This window comes from Panthera onca, chromosome F1, assembly GCF_046562875.1.
Source record: "Panthera onca isolate mPanOnc1 chromosome F1, mPanOnc1 haplotype 2, whole genome shotgun sequence".
In the NCBI taxonomy this organism is placed as follows: Eukaryota; Metazoa; Chordata; class Mammalia; order Carnivora; family Felidae; genus Panthera; species Panthera onca.
In genome coordinates this window covers 64,741,754-64,754,450 of record NC_138355.1, presented here as the reverse complement: position 1 = coordinate 64,754,450, position 12,697 = coordinate 64,741,754, and the positions used below count along the sequence as shown (strand labels likewise).

The 12,697-nt window shown below is 44.7% G+C and overlaps 1 protein-coding gene across 1 annotated transcript in view; it reads right to left on the bottom strand.

The window, feature by feature from the left end:
* Window positions 1–1,037: 1,037 nt before the first annotated feature.
* RGS5 (regulator of G protein signaling 5) overlaps window positions 1,038–12,697 on the bottom strand; it is a 50,438-nt gene continuing 38,778 nt past the window's right edge. Inside the window, exons 4-5 of the mRNA XM_060644467.3 lie at window positions 8,108–8,274; window positions 1,038–6,441 (exon numbers count right to left, since the gene is read on the bottom strand). Coding sequence (XP_060500450.1) covers window positions 6,280–6,441; window positions 8,108–8,274 — 329 coding nt within the window. The 3' untranslated portion in view covers window positions 1,038–6,279. The remainder of the gene's footprint in view (window positions 6,442–8,107; window positions 8,275–12,697) is intronic.

The window sequence follows — 12,697 nt, the reverse complement described above, 5'->3', positions numbered from 1 at the left end:
ATTTAAAAATGCAAAAGTAGCAAAATGTGCTTGAGAGCTCATATAGCTTGGAGAACTTGGCTTATCTCACTGACAGATAAGAGCATGGACTCGCACTTGGGCAGTATTGGTATAGTCTGTTCTACTCAAGTAAGAACTAGTAACCTAATGCTGTGAGGGATCGCACGTGGTTCCTTTGGTCTAGTAGAACAAACAGGAGCCTGAGAGGCAGTCACCCTGTTCTGCCACTAATTCATAGTGATCTTGAGAACATCACTTCTTCTCCACGGGGGAAAAAACATATCAACGGTCTTTCCTCTAGTAATACTTCTTGATGGAAACTCCCAGAAACGCATCCCAGATAATTAAAGAGGAGATTAGGTGGTAATGCAATGACTCGGGGCCATTGCATCTACAGTAAATGGAGTTAGGCTTCGTGGGGACTTGGAAGACCGAGGAAACTGTCAGAGACCAGGACAGACATTCTCTTCAGTTTCTCTCCCAATCCCTATCATTCCCACACACACGGACTCTCGTCATTGTCTCTCCCTGCAAATCTTCTCCCGTTTATGCTTCTTTCTGTACACAAACTTTCCCCATTCCCCAGTCCCCATCCCTCGAGTTGATTAATTTCAGCCCATTACCTACACCATCCGAACACCAAGTCTAAGGTCATAGAATTGAGCTGCTTGCAAAGGCACCGGGATCTCAGCTCTTTCACGAGTGCAAGGGGAGAAAGGAATGATGATACTCACCCCAAACTGCAGGATCCAAACGGTATCATGGGCTTCGTTCTAACAGTGAACAGCAAGGTCAAGAAGTTGTCATTCGAATGCAAGGGAAAGTGGTCAACGGAGTGCATGGGGCTGGGTCACTTTGTATCTCCCTTTCTGAGTTTTGCTGGCAGGCTATATTAGAATCGATGCTTGTTAGGATAAGGATCATCCCAATGGAAGGAGTACTCCCCTGGGGTCAGGAGGATAGTGAACAAAGAAGCCTATCTTAAGGGGCAGGTTCACAGCAAACATACGCAGGAGTCAAGAAGGACTCACAGGAGGTTGCGATACAGATATACGTTTAATAAAATGTATGTGATCATGGTTACAGACACATATTGGGTGCTTTATTTATCAAGAAGTGTGAGTCGCATAGTACACAGCATATTGCATACAAACTCAGAAGATAAACACAACCGTTTCTACATGAAAAACCTAAGGGATAAATGCTGACAGATGCATTTCCAGCCTTTCATTTCTCCTCCTCTCTGTCTCATCCTGGAGATGAGTTGTAAGCTCCTGCAATTTTTAAAAATTCAGTTCTCCCATGCCCTGATACTATATGATATATATATATATATATATATACATATATATATATATATATATATAAAACTTTTGGCAAAAAATGATCCAGATAATTTCCCTCCATTGGAAAATTTCTCAGCATATCCCTTTGCTCACACATTTCCTTAGACAGGAAATTAAATGCTTTTAACGTATCGGTTATTACACGATTGTGGTTACACTCACCTATTTTAAATGTTTCCTCTTACGGGGGGGGGGGGGGGGAAGAAGAAGGGAAGGTATAGGTGTGAGGTGGGGAGGGGAAATACCTCAGGAGACAGCTAGTACCTGGCAAGAGGCTTCTTAAACCGGATATGAAAAAGTTTGATGCGTATCTTCTCTACTAGAAAAATCAGATAAGAAGATTATTATTGTTATTCAGCTGTGAGATGAGGATAATATTCCAAAGATTTTTTTTCCCCCCCTTCACTCTCTGCTCTGAGTCTCCATTCAAAGCTGCAAATGTCCCCTCAGTTGGAAGAATCTTTTCAGTTCCAGGATGGCTCATTGAGGCTGGGGAAAGCCTTTCTCTGGGTAGCGATTACTCTGGTCTACCAGATGCCCCATTTGCTTGAAAGTATGTTTGACACAAGCAGCAGTTTGGCCTCCTCCAAGAAAACCGTTAGGTACGTACTTGTCTCATAGAATGAGGAGACCAGAAAACCAGAGAAGTGTAATGACGATCCAGTCGGGCTGTAGTGAAGACCTCACGTCTGGAACCTACAGAGAGTTGCCTGGCTCTTGGGTTTAGACGTTTAGATGTTAGAAACCCAGTTCTCCATTCTCTGCTCCCTGGCGCAGGTGAGGCAAGTGGGGACAGCAGATCCGCCATATTGATTCTTCCCTCTAATCAAGACTGCCTCGGATTTGATTTTATTATTTTAAAATTTCTTTTAATATTTATTTATTTTTGAGAAAGAGAGAGAGAGAGAGCACGCGAGTATGAGCGGGGGAGGGGCAGAGAGAGAGAGGGAGACACAGAATTCGATGCGGGGCTCAAACCCACAAACCATGAGATCATGACCTGAGTCTGAGTCGGAAACTCAACCCACTGAGCCACCCAGGCGCCCCGTGAGACTCCCTAGGATTTTAAGAGGAAGTTTCTCATTGAGCTGCACTGTGAGTCAAGAAATGTCTTTCCGCAAATCGTGTTGATGACAGAAAGAAATGGTTTGGTTTTGGTCAAGAGGAGCTATTCTTAAATGTTTCCTAGGAAATGGATTAACTTTATAGGCCTGGGCACTTATCGCTTCACCGGCCCTCTGTCCTCTCTCCCTTTTCTCCTGGCCCTTTATCTCCCAGACTTGCTAAATTCCCAGGAAACAGGAAATGTTTGGATTGCTGGAGGGAATGATTTCAGGGATAAAAAAAACCTTTTCCCTGAAATAGAGAATTTCCCTTTAAACACTTTTTATTATCTAATCTGTGATGGGACAGATGACAAAGCCCTGGCAGAGAATTATTGTTGGTGGATCGGTTGATCTGCTGATGCTCAAGGTTTTATGGAAACTTCCAAACATTCCAAACACTTGTTATTCTTTGGGAGGCAATTGGTAACGCCATCCCACCCAAAGGGAGTAGAGAGAGAGCACACAGCAACCCAGCAAAGCTACATATTTGTAGAGGATAAAAATAAAAACAGTTCCTTTCACCAATTTTTTCTCATTAGGCACGAAAAACTGAAATCTACGGAGAGGAGAGCAGAGAGCTCATTCGCTAGAGAACTTGAGTCCCTCCCTCCCCCACCCTCCCTGGGTGTGGGGGGTGAGGCACAGAACATTTCCATACTATTGATGCTATTGCTGTGAAAGCACAGTGATTGAAATGTCTCAGTTCTGCATTTCAGAAGGTCTAGCCAGGAGAAGGAAAGGGTGTGTGTGTGTGTGTGTGTGTGTGTGTGTGTGTAGGGGGTCGCTTGCGTGAACAAGTACTGCTTTGGTAGATAAACACAGCCTCCTAATTTCCTCTAGAATCAACAGTCTATGTCTTTATTCTGGTCCGGTTGGGACCGTAATCTGACACCAAGCCCAAACTGTATCAAACCCAGGCAGAGAAAGTTAGGATGCGGGCTATTCCCTGGCCTCATCTTAGGTTTCCTTCAAGAAGGAGAGGCGTAGCTGCCTCTTCGCATTGACCACAATTTGGTTCCGCTACCTCTGTACATCCCAGATCACTTACAACTGTAGCTACATTTTCACAAGGGAGGGAGAACCGAAGCACCACAGGACTCCTGCATTAAGTTTCACGCTTTCCCAGCAATTTACTCAAGAAAAAGTGGGGAGGAGGGGGGAGGAGGGGGAGGCAGTGAGACACAGACATTACACACGTTTTTATTTTCCTGGAAGGATCATCCCAGTTTTTCTAAGTTCCCAGAATTAAACGAATTTTATTTTCTTTGTGTTACCATGGAAACTTCCAGTAACACTGTGGAGTTTTTTAAAATTTTCTTTTGTCTAAGTTTAAAAACACTTTTCAAAGGTTTCAAAGAACTTTTTTAGGGCAATTTTGATATGTTTGCTTTTCTCATTTGGGGCTGTGATACTTGCTTTCCTTTTAATTTTTTCATTTCATATGTTAGAATAGTTTCTATTGTGTGTGTATACTACTTTAAATTTAAAATAGTATATACAGATGTCTCTATTACAGGTCATTGTTTGGCTGGGAAGCATTCATTTTTATTTTCCTTCACAGCCCTGCCCTCATGGTGCTTTTCCTGCCCTCTGCCTCCTGAGTTCAGTCTCTGAAAAGGTGAAGGCCTCCCTTTTACCGTCCACAGACAAGTCCTCCCCACCGCCAGAGGGCGTGCAGTTTGTGAATCCAGTTGATCTGGGTCTGTGCAACATCAACCATCTGGGTGAGCTCTGTAACATCTAGTAAATTCTCTGAGTGTTTGCAACCACTTGGCTCTTTCAAATCATGCGAATCAAAAATTTTGAATTTTTAATTCAACGAACATTTTTCTGAAAAATGTTTTGGCATTCAAGGACAGTAACTCCCCTAGATCCTTGCGTTCTTACCATTTCTAGCTGCATGAGAAACTCAAGGGCTGGAGATTTTATGCTAATCTGGACAGTGTAGATGGATGCCGAGGAAGGCAGTACCAGGAATTTTTGATCTGAGTCGCCTGTCACTTCTACACAAACGCACATGGCAGGGATGTCTCCATGCTCACGGTGAGAGCTGTCGACTGCTTATGACAAGCTTCTTTGCAGTGAGCAATGTCTACACCTGTGAGTGGACTCTTACCACACTGGCAACTGTTGACCGTGGACCCACTTAGTCCAGCCCACTTTCAGAATGTGAAATAAATAGCAAGTATTCAGAAGTGCATATGGTATCCTTTGAAATAGCAAAATTAGAGAAAAGCCAACAAAAACAGCCAGTGTTTGCCTGAAGGATATGGTAACGATATTCTCAGGAAGTAATTGAATAAACAGGCTACAAACATCGAAAACTAGGAGTGTGTGGAAGAGAAAGGGAAATAAAAGGAGTAAATACGAGACTAAATGTAATCTTCTCCTTAAACACTTCAGAATTTTATTAATCCTTAACAAGTTCTTTTCAAATTAACTCAATATCCTCCTCCTGGTTAGCTTCAAATATAGTTTAGCTTGATTCTCCTTATTACTAAATTATGTAAATCATTACTTAAATCTACTAGAGATAAGAAAAAAAATCTAGTGAGACTTATAATAACGAAAGACGGAATTAAAAGTTTAAAACTGCTAAAAAATACCACGGCCTATCGATCAGCTGTGTGCAAGGCACGTTAGGATATAAATGTGCACTTTGAAGACGAGTACAACCCACTAACATGGGCAGCAAAACAGGGCAGGGAGAGATGGAGTTGGTAAAAAATCACATTGTTTCGCAAAATGTGGGGTCCTTCGGAATGCTATCTCAGAAAGCCTCCACAGTCGAATTAATTTTTCTACAGATAATTTGTTCTTTTGAAGATAATCGCCATTCCCTAAACAAACAGATGGCATCATAGGGTAATTAGCCATTTGTAGGCCTGACAAAGTTTTCCCATTTTAGTGGATAGCTCTCCTGATGTGGCGGTAAGAGAAATCGCGCTGGACGGCATCTGTTGTATTTTACGTGAGTGGAGTTGCAAAGTTTGGAATTTTATACTCACAGGGACTTAAACTAATTTGAAAATGGAAACTTTGGGCCTACGTACTTAGATGCATATATATATATATACACATTTATTAAATACTCCATTGTCAGGTTGTTGATTTAATACAACATTTGGTAACTTGGTGGGGGGTATGAGAGAGGTACAAGGAAAGAACCAATATGGATTGTGTTCAGCTTGACTTTGTATAAACATAACATATTTATGGTTATATCTCTGGCTAGTGATCTCCAGCCAATGCAAAGAGGCTCTGAAGGGAAGATTGATATTTTAAATAATGTATTTGCTTAGAAATCAAATAATGGCTGCCTCATAAAATTCTTACCACTTTTTAGTAACCAAGGTCAGAAATGGAGGGATAATTCCCCCTGGGTCAGAATGAAAACAACAAATGAGATCAATGGATCTCATTTGAAATCGGTCTTTCCACATCCACATTCTTTTTCGTACCAATCTGGGTGGATAGAGATCCATTACCTAAACCAAATGGACCCACATTCTACGGTATCATATTCTTTTCTTATGTCTCCTTGCCGTAAGCAGAATTTTCCTGCGACTGTGATTAGCGTTGACAACAACATCCTTAAGAATGGAGCAGGAAGAAGAAAATGGGAGAGGAAGGCGTTCAGACACTAGATAAACATCCAAAATAATGTGCACAGAAAGAGTCAACAACGCCACCCGGGATTTTCCCCTGTTTGGGTATCTTCGAACGAAGCAGCTATGGGAAGCTAATGTAGATTAGATTGCTGGAGAATGCAGGGTTATCACAGAGGAAATAACTCACTGGATGATCCACACAGCCTGACTAAATTACTACTTGATTAATTCCTGATAAAACTCAGAGCGCACAAAGCGAGGCAGTGAATCCTTTTCCATCAGGGCATAGATTCTTTTCTGGGCCACATCGAAGCTGCTCGGGGACGGTTCCACCAGGTTCTTCGTTGTGATGTCCTTTGTGAAGTGATCGATATTCACCTGCGGGCCGAGAAACAAGGTCACGAGTCAGCCCAGGTGGCAAGATTTGATGAGGGGGGGGTGGGGAGGGACAGGAATTGGTCACCAATAAACTCATAAGGGGAAGAGGCTCCTAAGAAGTGAGAAGAAATGTCATTTCTGTTTTATAGGCAGTGGGGTGAAGCAAGACAGCGGGCGTGAGCTGGGCTCCAAGCTCCAAGATAAAAGGAGTTGAGACTGTGGTAAGATTTTCCATGGTGAGAGGGGCCGGAGTGCTTTCTGCAGGAGGAAACGATGCAGCACAGCCTCAGAGCTGAGGTCCAGGGCCTGACTCTGCATGTGGGGACCCCAGCCCGGTGAGGTCAAGTTACATGCCTGCTAACGCTCAGGAGAGACAGGATGGAGGCGACACAGTAATGTAGACCTCTCTGTTCCCAGGCTTTTCTTCTTCTTTTTTTTAATTAAAAAAATGTTTACTTATTTTGAGAGAGGGAGTGCGATCAGGAGAGGGGCAGAGAGAGAGAGAGAGAGAGAGAGAATCCCAAGCAGGCTCTACACTGTGAGCGGGGAGCCCGATGCGGAGCTCGAACCCACGAACTGTGAGATCATGACCGGAGTCAAAATTGAGTGTCTGATTTTTTTTTTTTAGTGTTTATTTGTATTCAGAGAGAGAGAGAGAGAGAGAGAGAGAATGAGCAGGGGAGTGGCAAAGAGAGAGGGAGACACGGAACCCGCAGCAGGCTCCAGGCTCTGAGCTGTCAGCACAGAGCCTAACACCAGGGCTCGAACTCCCAAACTGCGAGATCATGACCTGAGCCGAAGTCAGAGGCTTAACTGACTGGGACACCCAGGCGCCCCTCCTTTTATTCTTCTTGTCACACTAAAGCAATGCTTCTTCCTCTCTCACCGTGAGTATATACTGAGCTAGGTAGGCAACCCTACACAGAATGGTTGAATTTCAAAAAAGTATAAAACGCTCTCCCAATCTTAATGTTTAAAAGAAGGGATGCCTTTACTTCTCTCTAACACATTGTATCCAGCAGCGTGCAGCCTCTACTGGTTTTATTACTTTTTTGTGAGCAGGCCCCCTCTAATGGATCGTTCTGATACACATTCACATGTTTGCTGAGCCAGGGAAATATTATCACAGTAACCAGGTATGATCGCCTGACGATCGGCAATGTGCACATCATCCACGCATTCAACTATGCGTGGCCATTTCTCTTTTTAAAATCTTAGTGCCAGGGGCGCCTGGGTGGCTCAGTCGGCTAAGCGTCCGACTCTTGGTTTTGGCTCACGTCCTGATCTCACAGTTCGTGGGATGGAGCCCCGAGTCGGGCTCTGCGCTGACAGCACGGAGCCTGCTTGGGATTCTCTCTCTCCCTTTCTCTCTGCCCCTCCCCCGCCCCCCCCCCCCCCCCCGCCAAATAAATAAACATTTAAGCATGCTCTAGGTACACACACACATACGCATACGTGAGATGTTTACAGAGAAGGGTACCGAGGATGGGAGAACCCGTCCGAAGTCACACGTGGAGGAAAGCCTGGGATTAGAATGTCCGCATCCATTCGCCTCACAAATGTTTGCCGACCACCGCCGATGAGCCCGGGGCAGGGTTCCCATCCTCCCTGACGTGCAGCTCAGCCCACGGTGACCACCCTCACTCACCTACCCATCAAGACCTACCTCTTTAGGAGCCTCCGTTTGGATGAATTCTTCATAAATCTTCTTCGCCTTCTCGGCCATCTTGGCAGGGGACTTGATCTTCTTGTAGTCTTCACAGGCCAGCCAGAACTCGAGGTTTTCCTCACTGAATTCAGACTTCAGGAAACTTTTGAAGCTGGCAAGCCCATCTAGCGAGGGGAAAGTTTGGTTGGATGGATAAATACATGCGTCCTTCATATTATCCATACATTTTTTAGAAGTTTATCCAAAATGGATTGTAAATGTATTATAAATCTGCCTCCTTGCTTACCAACACTGTATCCTGCTGTATCGCCTGGATTTATTTACTACATATTTCTGTCACTCATGTAAGAACCTTACACATGTTAACTCTCATTTATTCCCCTTATGAACCATGAGGCAGGTGCTATTCGTGTCCTGTGTTTACAAAATGACATGAGAGAGATCAAGGGGCGCCTGGGTGGCTCAGTCGGTTGAGCGTCCGACTTCGGCTCGGGTCGTGGTCTCACGCTCGTGAGTTCGAGCCCCTGGTCGGGCTCTGTGCTGACGGCTCAGAGCCTGGAGCCTGCTTCAGAGTCTGTGTCTGTCTCTCTCTCTGCCCGTCTCCCACCCACCCACACAAGAATAAATAAACATTTAAAAAATGAAAAAAAATAAAAGAGAGATCAAGTAACTCGCTCTTAGGTAACCAGCTGGTAGGTGGCAGAGGCAGGATTCAAATCCAGGAACCTGCATTTGGTGACAAAGGTTTACCTGTAAGACCATCTAGGAATATTAAGAACACTAACGCCACTCTGGATACTCTTCAGTCACCAAAAGGAAAAAGATACATTTGGAGCCTGATTTGGCACTGTAATACTGACGTTGATTATCGTGTGCATGACAATTCTTTCTTTTTTTTTTTTCTATCGATGATTTTTGGGCCGTTATTAGACTCCAGGCAGTACGATAAGTCACAACGGTAAGTAAAGCTGTCAAGGTTCCTGCCCTAATGGAGCTTCCAGATTCTGGGGGAAGTAGGAAGAAAAGGAAGAAACACAAGAAACATTGACACACAAAAAAGGAAAAACCATATGAAAGATAGTAACGGAGTAACAGGAGGGACTTAACTTTATTTTAAGTTGGCGGAAAGCCCCATGAGAAAGGGACGTTCTGTTTGAGACCTGAAGACAGGCAGGAAGGGACTGAATGAAGTTACCACCCGCCGAGGAGTTACTATGCCTGTCAATCATACGTCAGTGGTTGTTTTTTTTTTTTTTCATTGTATTTATTTTTGAGGGGGGCGGGGGCAGAGGGAAAGAGAGAGAGAGAATCCTAATCAGATTCCACACTCAGTGCAGAGCCCGATGCAGGGCTCGATCCCATGACCCTGAGGATCGTGACCTGAGCTGAAATCAAGAGTCAACGCTCAACCTCCTGAGCCACCGAGGTGCCCCAATACGTCAGTTTTTTAAAACACGTTAGCTTTAATATAATTACAACTACTGTGTTTTCGGTGTGCTGTTGCTCATGTGGACTCCAGCTTGTTTCAAAATATGTATCCATCCATGTAATATATATGCATACATTTGTCTGTTACAAATGTGTATATGAGAAGCTCTTAGGCCTGATGCTGTGTTTGTTTTTCCTCCCTACCCTCCATAGGGGGTGATATGTGGGAATTCACTGATTTCATAGAACACGCACCCAGCACCGGTGCCGATTAAACCAGGATACGTAGTTGTCTTTTTTTTTTTTTTTTTTTTCAATTTACCTTCAATACATTTTTATTGTCTGCACACCCCTTACCATCCCCTGCAGCCACATTCAATTCTAAAGAAACAGAATGGTTAGGTGATAAGTAACTTGGATTAGAGTCATTAGCAACTTCTGGATGCAAACAAAAACACTTTGCATTTTAGTCCCCTCTTTTTATACTTCACCTAAGATTTTTTTTTTTTTTTTGTAATTTATTTACTTATTCTGAGACAGAGAGAGAGAAAGAGAGAACATGAGCAGGGGAGGGGAAAAGAGAGAGGGGGAAAGAGAATCCCAAGCAGGCTCCACACTGTCAGCGCGCAGCCCGACACGAGGCTCGAACTCCCGAACCGGGAGATCATGACATGAGCCAAAACCAAGAGTTGGATGCTTAAGCGACTGAGCCACCCAGGTGCCCCAGACTTTTCCCTTTTTTATTGATCGACATCTAAAAATAAGCTGGGAGCAAGGGTAGGCATGATGAACAATTTGCTCTGGAAACCTCGCTAGGAGAGTTACTGTAAAGCCATTTGGTAACACATATCTAGATAAAATCGGGTGTGTTTTCCTTCTCTCCCTTTCCATATTTTGCACTCTATTTCTAGCACCATTTGTTATAATTTAGTGACACAGGAGTCACCATATATGCTGAAAGAAGAAATAAAGCCTAGATCTCTCTCTCTCTGTCATAGTTAAAGTTTTCACTGTTTCTTAAACAAAAGGTGCCAGGTAGCCTCTGTTGAAATGGAAAAACGCCCAGGACTTTCTAGGGGCCGGGAAATGATAGCAGGAGTGAAGTCTTACGAACACCCATGCAAGACTTTGGAAGAAACTATAACTTCACAGAATTAAGTCTGTGGCCAATGTATTCTCATCAGGCCCCTGTCCCCACAACCTATCGGTCTCTCTGAATCACCCATTCCAAGTCTTTATAAAAGGTACAGATAAAATCCCAGTCCTCCCAAGCATTGGTATTTATGACCTGAGGACGCACGCCAGAACTCCAGAACAATATTAACATTTACCAGGCATCCGGGGGCTGAGCTTGGAAAATAACTTTCCAGTGAAGTCAGTCCATTTCCTGGGCACTGGTTTTATCACTCTCACTGAATTCTACAACACTATTTCAGGGCTTTTTATCAATGCACACACTTTGATCAGAGACTCATAACTGGCTTTAAACTCACTCCATTGTCCGGGGAGATGCTTAAAGCTATTCTTTCTCTCACCTGGCTTTTGAGAATTCTCTGGATGGCCCCTTAGTAGGACCCTCAAATCACTCCCCAGATACCTTCTCCTCCTTCGCCTCTGGTTTTCCAGTGGGCCATTCCTTGACTCTCTGTTCAATTCCCATCAGCCCTGAGGAAGTCCTCTTGGGTCAGAGCCAAAGAGACTCCAGGAGAAATGTGTCTAGTCTTCAAGTAACGCACACATCATCTCTGGCCCACACCACTGCCCTCGCACTCCACACCCACCGCACGGGGCCCTCGGCACACATCCCTGAGAAATCCCTGCGTCCTCCCCTGCTGAGCCTGCACAGAATCCCAGGATACTTCTCAACACATGTCTTCGGGCATCCCCTACTAGGAAGCAGATGAAACCTCCTGATCGCCGGTCTTGTGGGAACCGTCTGGGTTTTGACCCACATTACGGCCCCAGAGCTGGCCCTAAGGAATGGTGTCACTTTTGACATCTAAGCAAAAGAACGTAGCAGCCCTACCAAAGGACGAAATGAGGCCAGTTCTAAAACCACTTGGAAAATAAAAGGAGTGTGAGACAAATCCAAGTCAGCTGGGTATATAAAGGAAAAATATTAAGGGCGAGGGGCGCCTGGGTGGCTCAGTCGGTTAAGCGTCCGACTTCAGCTCAGGTGAGGGTCTTACGGTTTAGGGGTTTGAGCCCCACGTCGGGCTCTGTGCTGACCGCTCGGAGCCTGGAGCCTGCTTTGGATTCTGTGGCTCCCTCTCTCTCTGCCCTTCCCCCACTCATGCTCTGTCTCTCTGTCTCTCAAAAATAAATAAACATTAAAAAAGTATTAAAGGGGGGAGATTAGAATAAATCTCCCCTCCTAGAGGAAAAATGGTGGAATGTCATGAGTGGATAGGTGACAGGTGTCATGACATAGCTTGCCGGTTCCGAGCACAGGCTCTGGAGTCAAGGTGCCCTCGGGTGGGTCCTGTTTCACCACATCACCACTCAGAAATGTCACTATTCGGTAACTGGGGCAAGTGACCCACCCTCTCTGAGCCTCAACTGCCTCCTCTGTTACACGGATATAATCATGGAACCCACGTGAACCCACGTGACAAGGTTGTCCTAAGGACTCAGCAACTCACGTCAAGCTCTTACCTGGTGTCGAACATAATGAGAGCTCAGGAAGTACTGTCTTTCATCATTTTTACTCATGCCTAATTTAAAATCAGTGTTTGCCATCATTCAAAAGCCAGCTCCCAGGTTGCCTCAGATGGGAGGTACACTGCCCTGTACTTGCTCTTGAAGATTTTTGGATGGTGATGGGAGAAGAGCTTTCTTCATCCTTTTGTTGCTGCTGTTCCCTGACATGCCTGTCTCCAGGAGGCCGTTCAGGCTTCGCGCTCAAGGTCTGAGTTTCACGTACCTTCGCCTCTCCTTCCCACCCACCTCACATCTGTGCCTCACATCGAATAGACAGACGCTGAGCCAAATAAGACCCACTAAGGGACGCCTTTCCTCCCACATCGCAGAGCCGAAGGACGGAGAGCTAAAAGAAAAATAAATCTACCACGGTAGTGTTTTATTTCATGAGCACGTTACCTCACCTCGCTTTCCTTTTCTGGAAAGTAGAGATTGTTATCGTATCGAAGCCCTAAAATT